This window comes from Zootoca vivipara, chromosome 15 (genome assembly GCF_963506605.1).
Source record: "Zootoca vivipara chromosome 15, rZooViv1.1, whole genome shotgun sequence".
NCBI classification, from domain to species: domain Eukaryota; kingdom Metazoa; phylum Chordata; class Lepidosauria; order Squamata; family Lacertidae; genus Zootoca; species Zootoca vivipara.
Genome location: NC_083290.1, coordinates 35,019,074 through 35,039,347, shown reverse-complemented (window position 1 = coordinate 35,039,347; position 20,274 = coordinate 35,019,074). Strand labels below are relative to the sequence as shown.

The 20,274-nt window shown below is 44.5% G+C and overlaps 1 protein-coding gene across 1 annotated transcript; it reads right to left on the bottom strand.

The window, feature by feature from the left end:
* Positions 1–4,270: 4,270 nt before the first annotated feature.
* On the bottom strand, positions 4,271–13,356 carry LOC118097113 (caspase-3-like). Its single transcript, XM_035139725.2, has 4 exons — positions 13,138–13,356; positions 11,499–11,671; positions 9,112–9,241; positions 4,271–6,935 (listed from the first exon to the last, which is right to left on the bottom strand). Exons 1-4 carry the CDS (start codon positions 13,337–13,339, stop codon positions 6,640–6,642), a joined length of 801 nt encoding a protein of 266 aa, XP_034995616.1. The 5' UTR covers positions 13,340–13,356; the 3' UTR covers positions 4,271–6,639.
* Between the last annotated feature and the right edge of the window lie 6,918 nt (positions 13,357–20,274).

The window sequence follows — 20,274 nt, the reverse complement described above, 5'->3', positions numbered from 1 at the left end:
TGAACGTAAGATTTTAACTGCAGTTTATTCATTTTCAGCTTTGTATTCTTTTTATTTAAAAAGTGTGCCTAGACGCTCCATTGCGGTGCCCATAACCCAGGTTTAAGGTACCATTTAGCTCCTAGCTTTCATATTCCTTTTTTTAATAATAATTTTTATTGATTTTATACAAACAAAACAAACAAAACAAACATACAATATAAAACTGTCCCTTCGTTTTCCCTCCACCCACCGGTCCACCTCTGCCACCAGTGGTACCCGTGAGCTTTAAGAATCAAAGGGGTCCTTTGTAAGTTGGGTTTGGCCTCCCCCCTCCCTCCTCCCCCACACCCCCCCCCTGCCACTGAAAGGACAGGAATGGAGGAGCTCTGAGGACTGGTTTCCCCCAGCTCTTTCAAAAACATACATAAACAAATATAAACATAACAACAATAGGGAAGAGTTTTAACTCCCCAATTCTTATTATCTTAACATTGTAATTGTGACTTCCTCGATACTCTTCCTCCTGGTTTTCCTAACAAACTCTAATGCTTATGGCGGGTTTTCTATTCCAAATCAAAATCCTCTTCTTATAATATTAACTCAATCCTCCTCCTTTTCCATGCTGCCCTCCCACAGGCCCCCTCCTGCCACAAGAGGAACCTGTAGGGCACAGCATTTCCAAGGTTCCATTAAATCCCCTCCTCACCCCTCTGAGTACCCCCTGCCACTGAGTATCTCAGAGTAAGGAGAGGAGAGTAGGCAGCTTTCTGCCTAAACACCTATCTTAACTTAACAAAAATTTGCATTAACCTAAAAATTCTTTCCTAGGCCATTCTTATAACTCCCTCAAGAAAACACAGCTTTTTTTCTTTCTTTTTTACACTCCATCTCCTCTCCCTAAGTCTTTCCCCCCAATTGGATCAGCATTTCCGTTAACAAGCCAAAATTTCAAAAACCGTCTTTCAAAAGCCAAGACAAAATCTTTTAACTAAAATTTTCACCCCACACCCATTCTTTCCCAAATCCATCTCCAGGCCTTTGCCCCCCCCCTGTCCCTGTCCTTCCCATCCCTCAAAAAAACCACCCCACATTTTAACCCCTCCAGGATCTTCAATTCCATTGATCTTTGAATTCCTTTGCTTCTCAATTTCTTGCTCTGCTTGTTTTTCTTCCTTTTGAAATCCATGCTTTGCTTCATCCCAAACATATTTGTTATAGTCCAAGTCCTCTTTAATACTTTCATCAAGTTGTTTCTCCTCACACACAGTCTCAGACTCAGCAGTCTCCAAATCCAAATTATTCTCTAAGTCCTGAACTTGGACTTCAACCTCAACTGATGGTAAATTGGGATGTTGCCGTTCCTTGTAAATGTCCTCCCATGTTTGTAGATAGTTCAGCACAGCCTCCTGGAAGGCTCGAGAGTACTTTGTTTTCATACTTCTCTTAACTGCAGACAAACAGGAGGTAGGGAACAAAGGGTGCTGGAAAATTCCTTCCTCAGACGATCGACTCCATTTTGGCTGTTCTTTTCCTTTGTTCTTTAACTCAATCACAAATCCAATCTTAATTCCAATTTAAATAGTTCTACCACGTTTTCAATCAATTTTTACTGTTCACAGCAATGCAATAAATTCACCCGGTCTTTTAACAGTTTGACAGCTTTTGACAGCTGTCAAAGCGCTCTTCCCCTTAATAATGCTGTACCTCAAGGGGTGCCGGACTCAGGAGCTGAGATGGTTCGAAAAGATCTTTTTTCCTCTCGGGTCCACAGTCCCAAATACTTTTTCGTCGTTCGGCTTAGGTTTATTTAAAGCGCCTCCCAGTTTTCCATTAGGAAGAGACCGACTTCCGTTTCTTTAAAGTCTCTCCTATTTTTCCAATTAATAAATTTAAAGTCCAAATCAAAATTCCACTTACTTCATGGAAACCTTTAATTATATTCGGAAGAATCCGCCGCTTGCCGGGTCAGGACTCGGAGCTTCGCTTCTCGGAGGTAAGATATAGCCCAAAATGGCTCCCGCGGTTCCACCCCGCCGGCTCTCGATCGCTCTACTGAGCTCTTGGGCAGCGGGGGATCCGCAAAACGGAGCAGCCGCTGGGCGCGTGAGTCACTGGGACTCTCTACCCGGTGCTTTTACGGGGAGTCCGCTCGCTCTGCGGACTTCCCCCCCTCCGCGAGGCCAGGGACTTCGGCACTCGAAGTCCCTGCGTCCTTCTCTCCGCCGCGACAGACCGGAAGTCCCTAGCTTTCATATTCCAGTTTCTAACACTGCTTGAGAGATTATTAGCTACCCTTTGTGAATTTTGCCTATCTTCCCAGAGAGGGCCACCTGATCCCTACTCTATCCATCAGGCAAAAACTGTTTTAATTTTACCAAGCCTTTAGGTTTTCTAGATCTCAGCCTGCTATTTCCATTAGGGGTTTTATGCTATTATATTTTACGGTTTTATTGATTTGTGTGTGTAAAACACCCTTGGAATTGTTTGTGATGAAGGATAGCATAGAAATAGACTCATTCACTCTCTGATCCATCCATCTCACTCACTCATTTTTTATCTACGGAAGATCAATAGACACGGCTCTTTATAAGCAAAAACCAAGTCTTTATCCTAAGGAGTTTCTATTGAAATTTAGATTTGGAGACGCCAAGCCAAGTGTTGAATATGAACACATCCATCCTTGCAATGTTATTCTTGTAGCTCAAGAACAACATCATGTGTTCTGCATTTTAGAATAATCAATTATCCATTTCCATCTCGCTTCACCCGTAGGGCTTGGGCAGTTTGTAACAGTTTAAAATATACAACACAATAAAACCAGTTTACAATAATGCACCACACCCAATAAAACTACACTCGGACTGTTCTCTTAGTAAGCACATGACAAGTCTTTTGATTTTCTTGGCTGTTGGCAGAGAGCAGAGTGTAATTCAGAATCTAATTGCTAGGGCAACTAGCCAGTGGAGCGGAGTTTTCTTTCTGGTAGAGAGAGGGGCAGGGGAGCAAACTCCCTGCAACTTGCCCCTTCCCTTGGCGGTGGTTGAGGTCAGGATCATTTCCCCCTTGCTGTAATGTTCTTCCTGGAAGGCAGGAGTGCAACCTTACTGGGAAGCCCATAGTTCCCTGGTGGATGGTTTTGTGTTTTTTTGGAAATCATTTTTATTTGATTTTTATAATATAAAAATATATAAAGTTATGACATTCCAAATGCAGATCCATATACAGTATAGAAATTACTCTGAATCTCGAGACTTCTCCCCATCCCCTCCATGGGTCCTATTGTCAACATTTACAACTGCATATCATTCCATATTCTATATTTTTTCCAATCCATATCATCCATAGCATTTGTTACATTACAAGTGGGTTTCAAATCCTGCTAATGTTTCCATCTGCTTGCAGTGGTCCCCTAGATAAATTATAAATTTCCCCCATTCTTTTATAAAGTTTTTGACATCTTGGTTCCTGAGTTTCCCAGTCAGCTTTGCCATTTTAGCGTAGTCCATCAGCTTAACTTGCCATTCTTTTCTGGTAGGGGCTTTGTCTTCTTTCCATGGTGGATGGTTAAAGATTTGTTGAAAAACAAAAAATGTCCTGCCATGGCTTATTATCAACTGTTGGAAATGAGCATCACCCTTCATTACATGCTAAACAGAAGGTTGTGCCTGGAGTCGTAGTGCTCATGCACACACCACCCACATTAAGCAGGTGCGGGAAACCGGGGGGGGGGATCTTCCAGGTGTTGCTGAACTGCAACTCCCATCAGCCCTGACCATTGGGCTGTGCCTGCTGGGGCTGATGGGAGTTGCAGTTCAGCAACATCTGGAGGACCAACAGTTCCTCACGGCTGCATTGGAGACATGCAGTAACCCAGACTGTGTGCCTAGTGTGGTTGCCCTTGTTCCGTAGAATGTCAAGAATGCTTTGATGGTGTTTCCTGCTTGGCAGGGAATTGGACTGGATGGCCCTTGTGGTCTCTTCCAACTCTATGATTCTATGATTCTAGCATTCCTTTCAAGATATGGCAGGTTCCCACTATCAGCTTTCTGGGGGGAAAACTGGAGACATTTTTATTCTGTCTTTTATGTTATTTTATTTTATTTATATTAAAATAATCTTTATTGGATTTCAAATTTAAAAACACTCACAATCACACTAAAGAAACAATAATATAGAAATAATAGTATGCAGAACAATAGCACAAAATGAAAATAATGAAAATAATAATATACAAAATCATATACAAATTCATAATCAAAACTTGCACATCCCAAATCAAATTCATACATAAATTATAATCCTAAATAAATAATGTAAATAATAATAATTGCAAACATATAAGAAATCATAAAAAAGAAACTCAAAATATAATCATACATTCGTTCATACCCAAAATCAAATTATATTTCATCTATATCCTTAACTACCTTATTTAATTATTTCATTTAAAAGTGAAATTCCCTCCCTCTACCCCCTACCTTCCCAACTTCCAGTCTTTCCTGTATATTGATTATTTTCCTTTTATCTAAAGCATGCTTAATTCCAATTTCTCTTTTTCTTTGATTTCCTTGCCCTTCATAAATCTGCCACAAGATTCACTTTTTCTACCTTAGTTTTTAAATATATTTTGAAGGATTCCCAATCTTTCCCCGCTCTCTCCTTACCTAATCCTTTTGAGATCCCATTTTTAACAGCCAAATTTTTATATCCCATTAATTTCATCTGCCAATCTTCTATCTTCAGAATTTTATTGCTTTTCCAATTCTGTGCGATTAGGATTCTGGCGGCTACCGTGGCATAGAATAACACACATCTATCTTTTACCTTTATTTCTTCATTCAGCATGCTCAGGAGAAATATTTCAGGTTCTTTTCTAAATGGTGTTTTAGCTATCTTTTTTATCTCTTTATATACCTCATCCCAGAATTTCCTTATTCTTTTGCACCACCACCAAATATGTATAAAAGTTCCAGTTTCTTCTTTGCACCTCCAACAGATGTTGTTGCTTCCCTTAAATATCTTGGCCAGTCGCACCGGGTTCAAATACCACCTAAATTGCATTTTGTAAATGTTTTCCTTTAAATCATAACTTGAAATAATTTTAATATCCCTTTGCCACAATTTTATTCTGACAGGCTTCCCCAACTAGATAAAATGGGTGTTTATCACAAATATCTACTGTATTTTTCTGTCTATAAGACACCCCCATGTATAAGACTCCCCCTATTTTGGGGGACTCAGATTTAAGAAAATGGGGGGAGATGTATCCATGTATGAAAGGCCCCCTAATTTTTGACATTATTTTTAAGGGAAAAAATCTAGTCTTACACACTGAAAAATACGGTACTTTGCTATGGTTTCAGTCTCACTTTAAAGATATTTGCTGCTATTGTGTTTTTAACTGGTTTTAATCATTTCATGTGCAAAATTGCCTCAGGAGGGTTGTTCAGAAGGCAATAATAAATCAATGATTATAAGAGGCGTCCATCTCCTCTTTGGAGACCGTGCAGAAGAAGCTGAAACCTGAAGAAGGACAGTCGTGGCAACATGATTTTAACAAGGCGTCTCCAAAGGGAAAAACGGGGACGGTGAAATAGGCATCGGAAACAGCTGAACGAGAATAGAGGCTGGTAATAAACAGGATAGGTTGAGGCAAATGGAATTCTGCAAGCAAACAAGAAAGTTGGGATTGCAAAGAGGCTATCTCACACAAGCCTACATTTGGGTGGCTGTCTATGTATCACAAAAAAGACACAGGTTTGCATAACATTTCTATAAACAAATTTATATGTACAGATGCAAATAATTATTATAAATAGAAACATTACCACAGTGAGGAACAGGACTGACCCAGGTGAGCTGTATACCTGCTCAGTCTGCTGTCCAGGTACTCATTGTTGATGGACAACATCAAGGTTCACTCCTGATCTCTGATCTTACACTTCTCTTTAAACTAGACTGGGACTGGACAGCCTTCCTGCAGAGGACTGTCCCATGGCAATATTTCATGGACAGAATTGTCTCAGTAGCACATGGGGACACCTTGTTCTATATACACTGATCATGAAGCCTTTTTCCAAGTGTGGATCTTTTAAGTATGCAACATAGCACCCCAGTAGGGTGGTATCAATGGGGCAGAGGGAAATAGATTCTGCTGAGATATATTTTCTTTTTCTAGCAGAAGCTCAAAGCAGCCCAGTGGTAGCTAAACCTGCTCAGAAGGCATGGAGTGCAGAATGTTGGGGTGGTGGAACGGAATGGAGTAGCCTTGAAGAAGGCATGGAACCCTGAACAGGAGCACTCCATGCTGTAATGTTTTGCTGCAGGTTGTTCCACAGGTCTTCATCGAAGCAGAGGGAGCAGGAATTCCCTTTTCTTAGTTCTGGGACAAGCTGGGTGTTTAGGCCAGCTCAGATGTTAGGCAACAGGTTCATTAAATTAGATTTTAAAAACTGAGGGAAGAGCAGAAGGCACACATACTACAAACCTCCATCCTATCAGATGTGCTTGCATTATTCACCCTTCATTGGAGAGCAAACAGGCCATTATTGCCCAGTTTGGAACAATCACACGTTTCCAAGGTGGAGCTGCTTCCTGGTTTCACAGGAGTCCTTGCCCAGACGAGGAATGCGGCTGATTCCTTACGCTTCGTTGCTGCTATACGCCTTGAGACATTTCCCATGGAGCAGGGTCGGTGCCATCTTCTTGGTGGAACTGGAGAGAGGCCTGTCTTCCTTGTGAGAAGGGGTAAACCTCTCTCACCATCTTGGTGACAAAGCAGGGCATTTCTTTACCCCCTCTGTGTATCCCTTTCGCTTCAAAGTCCAAGGCGACTCTGCAGCTAATTCGGGTCATCAAACGGGCAACTTCGAAATGGCATCCCTCTCCTTCTAGCAGCTCCAGTAAGGCCTTGAGGAACATGGATTCCCACCGATTGATGAATGAAGCGTAGCCTGAGAACACCAGGAAAAAAGAACATGAGGATCACTGGTCGTCTTCAGCAAGGTGGTGCCCTGAAAACAAATTTCTTTGCAGCAATCATGCTTCTTCTGTTGGAGCTACTCTAGTACGTTTCAGCCACAGCCCCACAAATCTACCCATACATATGCACACTTCAGAATCGGAAGAATCTTTATTTGCATCAGCCACTAGCCATAGCAATAAAATAAAATGTACTGAAGATAGAGGTAAAAACTTAACTATAGAAAATCCATTCTGGGGTTTTGCATCAATAATCAAATTATAAATCTTACTCTAATTGCCCCCCCTGCTAAAAACCTTGCAGTTTTTGCTGTCACCTGATCATCTTGATCTGCTAAAAGAAAGGACACAGTAGCAATGGTTGAGCGACCCAGCATGGACAGTAATAGAGGGGTAAGGTAAAGGACCCCTGGAAGATTAAGTCCAGTCCAAGGTGACTATGGGGTTGTGGTGCTCATCTCGCTTTCGGGCTGAGGGAGCCAGCGTTTGTCCACAGACAGCTTTCCCGGTCATGTGGCCAGCAGGACTAAACTGCTTCTGGCGCAACGGAACACCATGACAGAAGCCAGAGTGCACGAAAACGCTGTTTACCTTCCTGTCGCAGCAGTACCTATTTATCCACTTGCATTTTGACGTGCTTTTGAACTGCTAGGTTGGCAGGAGCTGGCACAGAACAATGGGAGCTCACCCTGTCGCAGGGATTCAAACCGCCGACCTTCTGATCAGCAAGCCCAAGAGGCTCAGAGGTTTAGACCACAGCGCCACCCCCATTAGAGGGGTAATAGAGGGGTAGTAACCTCACTCCTCAAATCTTTATAAAGAGTGCACACTTACCTGGGCATACTTGGGTGAAATTTGCTTTGATCTTGTACAGGGTTGGGTTGCTAGGCATACATAAAGAAGAGCTCTGCTGGGTCAAGCCAGTCCAGCCAATCAGATGCCTATGGGACGCTCTCAGGCAGGACCTGAGTGCAATAGTGCTCTCCATAGCTCAGTCGGTAGAGCATGAGACTCTTAATCTCAGGGTCTTGGGTTCGAGCCCCATGTTGGGCAAAAGATTCCTGCATTGCAGGGGGTTGGAGTAGATGACCCTTGTGGTCCCTTCCCACTCTACAACTCTGTAATCCCAGCAGTTTGGTATCCAGAGGCATGCCCTCTCTGACACTGCAGGAAGAGGAGAAACTAGGCTTTATTTCACTCAGGTCAGAGACCCAGTTTGGCGCGCACACCCCAATAGGCATTTGCATATGGGGGGGGGGAAGAGCCTCAATGGTGCCCCTCTGACGGTTTCATCAAGGGCAAAGAGACCCAGCTAGCCCCCCCTCCATAGCTAGGGTACTGCTGCAGGTAGGGGCTTTGAAGCTAGTAGCAACAGACAGCCTCCCCCCTAATTTCCCCCTATTTTTATTTGTTGTTTATTTATACTTTTCAAATTTATACATTTCATTAGTTTGACAATGCATTTAACATTTTGAAATTTGACTTCCCCCTCTTTCTGCAGTTCCTTAAATTATTTTTTTAATATCTTCTGCATATCCAAATTGATTTAAGTTGCTCATTTAATTATCTACTGTAAATATACACTCTTATAAAACTGCAGGTTATTACAAAAATCCTGCTAATGAGCAATGGACAGCCTTATTCTCCCTCAACATGTCTAATAACTCTTTAAAGGCGTTGAGGTTGATGGCTATCCTGACATCTTGTGGGAATGAATTTCATAGCTTAAAGGTAACGGTAAAGGGACCCCTAACCATTAGGTCCAGTCGCGGACGACTCTGGGGTTGTGGCCCTCATCTCGCGTTCCAGGTCATGTGGCCAGTATGACTAAGCTGCTTCTGGCGAACTAGAGCAGCACACGGAAACGCCGTTTACCTTCCCACCAGAGTGGTACCTATTTATCTACTTGACTTTGGCATGCTTTCGAACTGCTAGGTTGGCAGGAGCAGGGACCGAACAATGGGAACTCATCCCGTCGTGGGGATTCGAAGCGCCGACCTTCTGATCAGCAAGCCCTAGACTCTGTGGTTTAATCCACAGCGCCACCTGTGTCCCTTACACGTTTTAAAAAGCCTTTCAACATTCCATTTCAGTGGACAGCCCCTGGGTTCTATTATTATGAGAGAGAGAAACACAGTACTTACATACCTGGACTGCAAGAATACATCACTGCAGTGTCTTGAGGAACGGAGAGATAGTGTGAGAAACACTCAGTCTGTGCTCCACCGCTGTCTGTCTGCAGCCAAACACCTTGATCAATTTCCTCTCCACGGCAGGCCTAGAAAGCACAGCAAGTGCAACCGCTATATGGCTAGAAACCTGAACAGGAGTTTTGTATGCTGCAACATTTTGTTGCAGCAGGTCCAACATCCTAGCTAGCCCTTAACAAACAATACTGGACAATCTGTTACTGGTAAAACAAATACAACAATCAATGGAGCTTTTTGCAACGTGTGTCTTTTGGGGTGTGTGTTCTGGGTGGTGATTACTTGTAAGAGAACGGGGGGTGGGTGGTCCTGTGAATATGCCCCTATTTTCATTTCTGAAATGTTTATGGCTGTGCTTTCCCCTCCAGTTATATTTCTATTCAGTGTTTCTGTGTGTGCTTCTAAAAGCATCCTTATTGTCCCATGTGCCTAACCCAGAGAATAAATAAAGCCTAGATCCTCTGTATTCTGCCTTCATTTGTTGCTTTGAGGTTTTTTTCCCCTGTCCCAAAACACATTTATCAGAAGTATGATCCCTTTGCTGTGCAATTTTGCTGCCTTCCCATTTGTTTCCAGGCGCAGTTCAGGGCTCAAACTGCAAATGCCTTTAAGATGTGCTGCTTCATTTAACATGCAGGTTTTTTGTTTTTTTAAAGTGCAAATAGCATCACCCCAGAGGGGATAATTATTGGGAGAAGGGGAAATGTAACTCTTTCCTCCCTGCTGTGGTCTTGAGAAGGATGCCTCTTCTGAAGCTGGTACAGTGGTACCTTGGTTCCCAAACTTAATCCATTCCAGAAGTCTGTTCCAAAACCAAAGCGTCCCATAGAAAGTAATGCAAAATGGATCTGTTCCAGACTTTAAAAAACAACCCCTAAAACAGCAATTTAACATGGATTTTACTATCTAACAAGACCATTGATCCATAAAATGAAAGCAATAATCAATGCATTGTACTATAAAATAAATAAGACAGAATTGTAGGTGTTAAAAATTAAAAGTATTATTTTTTCTTATGTGCACTGATGATAGTCATTGTTTGGATGGGGGCCTTTTATCCATTTCTGCAGTCACACAATCAATCAATCAGTAGCTGAACTGGGTTCCACACAGTCAAAAAAAAAAACAAGCCACAAAAATGAAGTCACAAGCCACAGTCACAAGTCAGTCCCACAAAATGAAGAACAAGTCACAGTCAAAAAAAATGAAAAAGCCACACAAACAAAAATGCAAAAAATAGCAAAAACAAAAGCTCCAAATATCACCTCTGGGTTATGTGGGTGCTCAGGACTCAACAGCTGACATACTCAACAGGAAGCCTGTGATTAGCAGCGGGGGACTCAAGTTACAAACGGAACACACACAAGAGGATGTGGAACATGTTCAGCTTCCGAGGCAAAGTTCACAAACCGGAACACCTACTTCCTGGTTTGCAGCGTTCTATTGCCAAGGTCTTCATAAACTAAGCTGTTTGAAAACCTTTGGGAGGAAATCCCCCATGTTGACACCGGCCATGATGAGTCAAACATCCGGGAAGGTTCAGAGAATATAGGTTACAGTTGATACTATGAGTCTAGGAAATGCAATAAAGTGAATGCAGATAATTCCTTGGTGAACAAAATGAGTTAGTCCCTGATGACAAATGGGCAAGAAAATAAATCTTTTCCTCTTCCTTTTGGCATTTGAGTCATATACTCTAGAACCAAATCCAAGCACATTCTGAGTAGCTTTTTTCCAGAATGCAAGGTTAAGGAAGCATTTCATGTGGGGGTTTTTTTTTTTAAAATGTTTCTCGATATAAGTGGAAAACACTGCTTGGCTGGAAGTGAGTGCATGGGAAGGGTGGCTAACCAAGGAAGGAGAGGAGGAACAGAATGGAGTGGCTGGAAACCTGAACAGGAGCCTTGAACACAACATTTTGCTATAGCAGGACCAACATTCTAGCTAGCTTATGGTTGCTAAAATGATGAATACAATAATCGGTAGCTTTTAGCAACATGTGCCATTTCTGTGTGTGCGCGCATGTGTGTGCTCCAGGCAGTGATTTTTGGTAAGAGATCTGGGGTTTATGAATATGTCCCTAGTTTAATTTCTGAAAGGTTGAAGACTGTGCTTTCCCCACCACCATTATGTTTTGATACACCATGCTGCAGAAAAGCTGGCAAGCTTACAGGACAGAGAAGACTTTCCCCGTGCTCATAATCATTGTGACCGTTTAAACAGTGAAGTCCCAAGCCAGCAGCTACAGAGATTGTCTGAATTTTCCCATCATCCTCACAGACTGTTTACACACGTTGAAGTCAACAAGCTTGCAGCTCCAGATGTTACCTGAATGAAGAAGATTTTGGGTTTCCCCGCCAGTTTGTGACACCTTTCAGGTTCTAATATCCGGAAAATACGCGTGAGCTGAACCGGCTGTCCTTCACAGTCATAGATAATCCCTTCTTCTCCGTGGCTGGACAAAATGCTTACAAAACACTCCCCGTGATCTGCGTGACATTCTGCAAAAGACACAGCACAGAGTAATACTCTGCCACCATTCAAGTTACCTTACGATATCCAAACTGATATTCCAGGCTTGTATCAAAGTTGGCTCACGATCCGGATTAAAGCACACAGTAATTTAAAACAAGAAGTTCAAAAGATGGGTCTTGCTATCTTGACGATCTGCGTTCGTGACAAACCTCTCAGATGCGTTGTTTGCAAAGATTAGCATTGGCACACAAATATATTTTTGCTGAATCTGGCAGACCAGGAAGCAGATCCCCTCCAATGAGCCCTGTATTGGGATGCTAGTCTGTTTCCCAAACAGAATATAGGCTTCACACTCCTGTTTACTCTGCATCGGTGTGCACCCATTGCTGGTTTGGGAAGTGGTGTATATAAGACATTAGTCACGGTCCAGTATCTATCCTGTTGTTTCTTATGAAATACTGTGTTTTGATGTCTCCCCTTCCAGCCCCCCCCAAAAAACTGGCTTCAATCTGAATAGAGAAAAAGCTTTGATGTAGCTGCATATTAAGCTGGTAATACTTGCACAGCCCTAGAATCACAGCACTGGAAAGGGGATCCCTGATGGTCACCTAATCTAACCCCTGCTTGGTGGAAGATCTGAAATGCAGGGTGCAAATGCGGCACCCCGACAGGTAGCCCTGAAGCCTGTGCCTCAATACATGCAGCAAAAGAAGAGCTTGCCATCTCCCAAGGCTGCTGAACAGCACTTGCTATTAGGACGTTTCTCCTAAAGTGAAATCTTGCTCCACTCATTTATTCCAGCTCTGGAACAGCTGAGGATAAAATCTGCTGTGTATTCTAAATGACAGCCCTTCAGATATTTAAAGACCACTATTATGCCTTCCCAAAATTGTCACTTCTTCAGAGTAAACATACCCAGCTCTAAGAACCCAAGAAAAGCATTGCTGGATGGGTCCAGTGGCCCATCAGATCAGACCCTCCAAGTGTCCCTATTTTTCAGAATTCCGGATTTACAGGAGCTGTCCCGGTTTCTGATTTGATCCCGGAATGTCCTTGGGACATCTCTATTTTCATCGGAGAAATGTTGGAGGTTATAGAGTTATCCAACCCCCCAAGCCATCTGAAGGCAGCCCTGAATAGGGAAGTTTAAATTATTGTTTTTTAGTTTTTTATTATGTTTTTTATATATGTTGGAAGCCAGCCAGAGTGGCTGGGGCAACCCAGACAGATGGGTGGGGTATAAAGAGTAAAAGTATTAGTATTATTATGATGGAATAGGATGTCACTGTTTTCATCAGAGAAATGTTGGAGGGTATGCCATCAGGTCCGGCACCCTGTTCTTACACCAGTCAACCAGATACCTATAGGAAGCTCATAGCAGGACTTGAGTGCAAGAGCTTTCTCCCCTCCTGTGGTTTCCAGAAACTGAAGCCCTGTTCTTTGGATACGTTCCAGGCTGTCAAACACGACAGAAGCCAAGCCGTACACATACCTTCCTCATAAAGTTCTTCTATTTCTTTAGCTGTCAAGTCAAAACGCAATTTCACAGCATAATGGCACTTGGATAATGCTTTGAAAATCCTGTCTGCTTCCCTCCTGGCTCCCGGTCTTGGGATGAGTCCGCTTTCCGCATTTCTTCCGTGGAATTTGTAATTGACAATGATCAGAGCCCTGCTCTTCGTCTGGCTCGCCATCCTAGGAAACACCTCAGCAGTCACCAAACAGAAAGTGTGCACACCTGTAGATATAGATATATATATAATCTTTGCTCTGCTGGGCTGTACTATGACTCAGTTTGAGGGTGGGGCTATGAAAGAAAAACCACAATGTGTTTCATTAGGCAGGCTTGGTTGCACGATATGACGTGCCAATTAGACACATAAGGCCACCCCCTTAAGGACATATGAACACAGGCCATAAATGCACTGTACATTTAAAACAGTAACATGTCTCTTTGAACTGCCAATGGCTTCCCCCAAAGAATCCTGGGAACATGGGCGTACCCAGCATGGGGCGGGGGAGGCAGCTGCCCCCCCTAGAAGCAGGGCAGCTGGAGAGGACAGGCAGGGACGCTGCCTGCTGTGCTCCGCCTCAGCCTGCTTGGCTGAAGCGAAACGGCAGCAGTGGCAGCAAAGCTGCCTCCGTTGAAAAAAACCTGGACCTGGGCTAACTTCAGCACACACTCTTTCAAGTCACAGCGAGCACAGCACAGAAAGTGCTGCCCCACAATGCTCCATGGCACCTCATTTGCATACAAATGAGGTGTTCCTTCAATGGAGGTAGCTTCGCTGCTGCTGCCTCGTTTTAGTCACCGCTGCCGTTAAAGGAGCGGGCGAGGCAGGAGTGCAAGCGCGGGTGGCTCCGTGTGCTGCCTTGCAAACAGCCCCCTTTCCTCTGGGGGGCATTGACGTTGACCATGCCTCCTGGGGGGATCCTGGCCACATCATTGCCAGCTAGCCAATTGGGTGGCTGGGGGGCGTGGCTGGGGGCGTGGCTGGTGTGCCCCCTTGCTTTGATCCTGGGTACGCCCATGCCTGGGAACTCTAATGTGTTAATGGCAGCTCTAATGTAGCAGGGATGACTGGTGTCTTTTGGCATTGTCCGCAGTCCCTCCAAGGGCTACAGGCCAGCAGTGGGCACTGCCCAAGTATACATGTGTGGGCCACACTTGCGCATTCATGCACACAGAGCACACCCATTCACCAGACATGCAAGGGCACAGCCCTCTCTTCCTCTTTGCCTCAGGGCACCTGCTGGCAGGTGAGATTTTACCTGCAGCCCACAAGTCAGCTCCCTTCCACAATACAATCCCAGAATGGCACTGTTGAAAGGCACCTAGGAAGAGCTTGTGTTTGCTGCTTCCGGGCCCCAGTCTGAAGTTTGGCTTCTCCGATTTACCTTTTCTATTGTTTCCTTTTAAAATCTAGTACATCCACTGTGTACTGAATACATCACCACCAAAGAAGATTTTGTGCAGACAATTGCTTAGGAAGTAGAATCGGTGTCTGATTTCTCTTGCTTTTATTTTTATTGTTTCCAATTCCCTTCCTCTTTTGTAACATGGGCATTAGACTGAGAGCCTGTGGGCAGAGACTTATCTTTTATTTTATTTTTTAATATGATTTTCTTATTAAATTTTCTGTTTTACAGTTTCAGATAAACATTTTACATACTTAAGATATCAATGACTTCCCTTCTTCTCTTTTCATGGTTCATTTTACATATCTTATAACCCTGCATATTTTACAAAAACTATACCAATCAGCTTTCCATTATTACATTCATCAAAACTTATTTACACTCTCAAAGAATTATGGGCATTGTAGTTTGTTAAGAGTTGCTGGGAACTAGAACTCTGTGAGGGACAAACTGCAGCAACCAGAATTCTTTGAGAGGGGAAAATGTGCTTGGAATGTGGTTTAAAGGTGCATACTCCATTTCAGACCTTTTCCCAGGTATGCACAAGTTCTTCCTTTAAGTTCAGCCACACGGCTCTTCAGCATAGCTGCTTAGACCCCCTTAGATTTATTTGCTGAATTTATACTCCAACAGAACTCAAGGCAGCACAGACAGAGTTCCCAGGCCAGTGTTCCACCTCAGCAAGTTTGCAGCCTCCATTTAGGTTGCTGTACGCCCATTTAGGATCTTACCAGGAACTCCTAAGATGCCTTAGCCCAGCACCCACCAACAATTCAGTTCAGAGCTATTTCTACAGTGTGCCACACCACCCAAGACTCCATTTGAGACACAGGCCATTGGAAGAGGAGACTCTTGCTAACTTTTAGAATTGGGGAATATTAAGAGGCCACGACTGCTGCGAAGGGATAAATCCTAAGGTGGTAGGAGTGGAGTAAATCCAAAGAAGGTTCGATAAGAGAAGCAAGTCTCTTGCAGACACACTAAGTTCACCAACTCTTGTGTAAATACTTAAGTGTGCCCAGCTTAGCTAAAGATGTTATTTTAAACCAATTTAGCTAAGCTGTTGCAATAGCCAACATAAGGTAAAGGTAAAGGGACCCCTGACCATTAGGTCCAGTCGTGACCGACTCTGGGGTTGCGCGCTCATCTCGCATTATTGGCCGAGGGAGCCGGCGTATAGCTTCCAGGTCATGTGGCCAGCATGACAAAGCCGCTTCTGGCAAACCAGAGCAGCACATGGAAACGCCGTTTACCTTCCCGCTGTAGCGGTTCCTATTTATCTAATTGCATTTAGATGTGCTTTCGAACTGCTAGGTTGGCAGGAGCTGGGACCAAGCAATGGGAGCTCACCCCGTCACAGGGATTCGAACCGCCGACCTTCTGATCAGCAAGCCCTAGGCTCAGTGGCTTAACCACAGCGCCACCTGGGTCCCTTCAATAGCCAACATAGATACTCTTAACTCCATCTGGTGTGTATTGATTTACTTTACTTCAATAAGAAATTGAGCTAAGTATAGTCATGGGCACTTACAACTGTTAGCAGTGGAATGTTGACGGCCAAAGGAGATTAGGTTCTGACTGCTAAGGAACGTTAGGAGCAGTTGGTAAGGAGATCAAGGCATCCAGTCCAAATTGAGTCTTTCACAGCCCAGAGATGAGCAGAAATCTTGTTTGTTTGTTTTTTTTAAAAAATAATATTTATTAGTTTTACAGATTACAAAAAAAGAAAAGAAAGATACTTGCATAAACATATTTTCCACCTTCTTTCCACCCCCCTCCCATGGGCCCTCCCCTGCCACAGGAGAATCCCATGCAGGCGAACAGTTGAAGGTGGTCCATTTTGTGGTTGAGTTTATGTCCCCCCCTCCCCCACCCCAGAGTCCCCTCCTGCCACCAGAGAGCTCCAGGGTATCGGGGCAGAAAGCAGGAAGACAACCACCCAACCATCCGTTCTCATACCAAAAAGAAAAAATCTATACTAAAAAAGAAAAGAAAAAATTGCAAAAAGAAAAAGAAAAAAGAAAAAAACCAGCAAAAAGAAAAATGTAAGGAAAACAAAAATAAAAATAATCTTTTTCAAATCTACATTAATAAACCATGTTTTGTGGGCTTCCCCTACCTCCCCCCTTTCCCGGCTTTCATCCCTTTATTATCCTCTTTAACAGTTTCCTTATCTATAGAATAATTACTTTTCTTCTTCATAAAACTTTTAAATTTAACTAATACCATTTTCACTAAATCTCTTAATCCCTATAATTCATAATCCAATTTTTCTTCCCTTGCCTATTTTTCCCCCTCAATAGACTTCTTAAAATTATTAAATCAATAGACTTCTTTTGTTTTAACTTTTCCCATAATCAACTCTTATTTACACTCTAACAAATCCCAATATAACCTTTCTTCCCCAATTTCCGGCTACCTCCCTCCAATCCAGCAAGTTCCGTAGTCGACAGTCCTATTTTAATCTTAATAATCCATCCTAATGATTACACTCCCATTCTCCCTTCATCCCACCCACTTTTTCCAATGTTTTGCCCTCCAGGCGTCCATAGGGCCCCCCTGAGTTTCTCCCCTTCTTAAATTGTTCTTGTCTTTCTCCTTGTGGGTAATCTGGAATTCCGCTGGTTCCTGTCGTTCCCTCCTCAAAGGAGGGATACTCCGCTTGTCTTTTTCTGAAACAGTGTCAACTTTTCCTTTGTGGTGAGCTTCATTTTGTGTTGTATTGTCACAGTCATCATTATTATTATCTTCACACTCCAAATCAGAATCCACATCATTGTCAAAATCATCCAAGTTGCTATCGCTGTCATTGTCACTATCTTCCCCTTCCATTTCAGTACCTTCATCATCTGAAAAACCATATTCAGCAATCACCATCTGGAATTGCTGCTTTAGTTCTTGCTGTTTAGTCTCATCTCGGCATAGTCCTATTCTTAGTTCCCACATGGCTGTCAAAACAATCCGCTGGAACTCAGGCGAATACCTTTTTGTTGACATAGTTCCGTCTTGTCAAGGTCACTGCTTATCGTGTGGGGTGGAAATGGTCACTGCTTTTTTCCCCAGTCACTTAGCAAACTAGTTGCATTTTCCAGTTCATAGTTCACAAAGATCCAAACCAACATTTCACAATCCAAACATTTCAAAAGCATATACACCTAACTTCTAAAAAGTCTAGTTAAAATAAAGTTCATTTATAAATCCTCGTCAGCTCGCTGGGTTGTCTGGGCTGCCGGCTCCCGGGGAAATGAAAGGTTTTCCTCGTTCCTTTTCATCTTTCCGCAGGGAATCGTCCTTCTCCCCTTTTACCCTGCATCCAGGGGAGAGCTTTTTTGTGTCTTTGAGGATACCTTTTAACCAAAATCTTCAATTCCCAGCTTCGGGTATTTATTTTACTGTTCCTTAAACTACCGGTGGGAGGGGGTGGCTTCTGTTTTATCTCCCTCTCTCCCAAATCCAAATTAATATCCAATCCAATTTTTGAAGGCTTACTTACAGTCTTAATTTCCAATTCTTTCTTTTGGAAAAATCCAGCGCTCTCCGCCTCCGGCTCGGATCTTCTCTCCGCTAGAGCGACGATGGTGCTCAAAATGGCCCCCGCGACTTCGACCCTTCTCGCTCCGGCGCTCTTACTAGGGCAGCCGAAGAGTTGGGGAGTCCGGATTTGGGCTCCGCTGAGCGGTTTTGCCCCCGGGACGCTCGACCCGAGGTTCTATGGGGTGCAGCGTTGCTCTCGCTGCCCTCCCTCCTCTAGCGAAGACGGGCTGTCTCGGAGCGAGACAAAGACCCCGCCGATCGGCGCTGGCGCTGGACCGGAAGCTGATGAGCAGAAATCTTGTTGCGAGGCAGCTGGGTGCAGGGCAATTGGCCAACTTTTAAGTCTTGGCCTAACTAAAAACCAGGCATGGAATTATAGGCTCAGTTCTAAACTCTGAACCAAATGAGGGCTTAGTGAGAATGTGTGGACTCCTGAAGAGACTGTGACTGCTTTGTTCCTCCTCTGGCCCTGCTGCTAGGAGCCATCATGGCTCAGCTTAAATGGGTTGCTTGAATTCAGGCTCATGGTTTGTCTCTTCCAGAGATACCATTAGCAGTAAGGCATCGAACAATGATTGGCTGCAGCTCATGGTTTGTGCAGAGCGAGGCAAACCATAAACCAGGATTTGGGCAACCTTGGATGGGATGGAAACACTCTCCTGTCACCGGTATCACTGCCACTTACCTGGACTAGATGCTGGTGGCGCTGTGGTCTAAACCAGGCATCCCCAAACTTCGGCCCTCCCAATGTTTTGGACTATAATTCCCATCATCCCTGACCACTGGTCCTGTTAGCTAGGGATCATGGGAGGTGTAGGCCAAAACATCTGGAGGGCCGCAGTTTGGGGATGCCTGATCTAAACCACTGAGCCTCTTGGGCTTGCCGATCAGAAGGTCAGCGGTTCGAATCGCCGCGACGGGGTGAGCTCCTGTTGCTCTGTCCCAGCTCCTGCCTACCTAGCAGTGTGAAAGCACGCCAGTGCAAGTAGATAAATAGGTACCACTGTGGCGGGAAGGTAAACGGTGTTTCTGTGCGCTCTGGCTTCTGTTACGGTGATCCGTTGCACCAGAAGCAGTTTCTTCATGCTGGCCACGTGACCTGGAAAGCTGTCTGTGGACAAACGCCAGCTCCCTCGGCCTGAAAGTGAGATGAGCACCGCAACCCCATAGTCGCCTTGGACTGGACTTAACCATCCAGGGGTCCTTTACCTTTACCATACCTACCTGAAACTTACCTTCCAAGTCCCGGACTGCAGAATCCGGGACCGGCAGCCGTGTGACACCGGAAGTTGCGTCGACGTAACTTCCGGTGTTGCTTTGCCCTTCTATGGGCACCAAAAATGGCCGTCGCCAGCTTCAAAAGTAGCTTCTACGCATGACCAGAAGTGTGTCGACGCAACTTCCAGTGTCGCCCTGCCCATCTATGGGCACAAAAATGGCCGCTTCTGACACCGGAAGTCACGCCTACGCACTTCCGGTCATGCATAGATGCGACTTTTGAAGCCGGCGGTGGTCATTTTTTGTGCCCATAGAAGGGCAAATCAGAAAAAAATGGCCGCCGGCAGGAGAAAATAACGGAGAAAAACGGGAGACGAAGTGATACGGGGGACCATCGGGAAAAGGTAAGTAAAAACGGGGGTTTCCCAGGGGAAACTGGGTACTTGGCAGCTATGACCTGAACTGGGCTGGGGCAGGGGAGCAACAAGGCTGGGGATGCATGGCCACAACAGTGCAGAGGAGCCGACTTGGACCCCAGACCATGGGTGCCTAGCAGCGCACACGACGTGCCATCAATTCATTGCATGCTGCTTCCATGCTTCCATAGCAGCACCCGAGGGGGGGGGGCGGAATAGCAGACCATTCGTGCACATCTGTGGCTGCAGCAGGCCCAAAAGTGGAGGTGGAGGCCCTAGCCCGATTGCTGCCATGGCACTGGAGGTAAGGTAGAGGACAGCCGCGGGCAGAGGCCGGGCACCCACAGTGAAAATTTTGTGGGTGCCCAGGCACCTAGGGTCCCCTGGAGGTGGCACCAGTGTACCAGTGGATGTGTCAGCTGAGTTCTGCCAGGGCATCTGCCCTGCCTTGCCCCATCCAAGTCAGCTGTGTCGGCAGGTAGCAAAGGCAATAGACCCAATTACGTTACGAATACTGATATTGTCTTGCTTACCCTGAGCAA

Excerpts from the sequence above, each read along its gene's own strand:
- LOC118097113 (XM_035139725.2), bottom strand. The coding sequence starts at position 13,339 with ATGGCGAGCCAGACGAAGAGCAGGGCTCTGATCATTGTCAATTACAAA. Across the intron at positions 11,672-13,137 it reads AGAAGAACTTTATGAGGAAG|AATGTCACGCAGATCACGGG; the intron begins GTATGTGTACGG and ends TGTCTTTTGCAG. Across the intron at positions 6,936-9,111 it reads GATGTATTCTTGCAGTCCAG|GCTACGCTTCATTCATCAAT; the intron begins GTATGTAAGTAC and ends TGGTGTTCTCAG.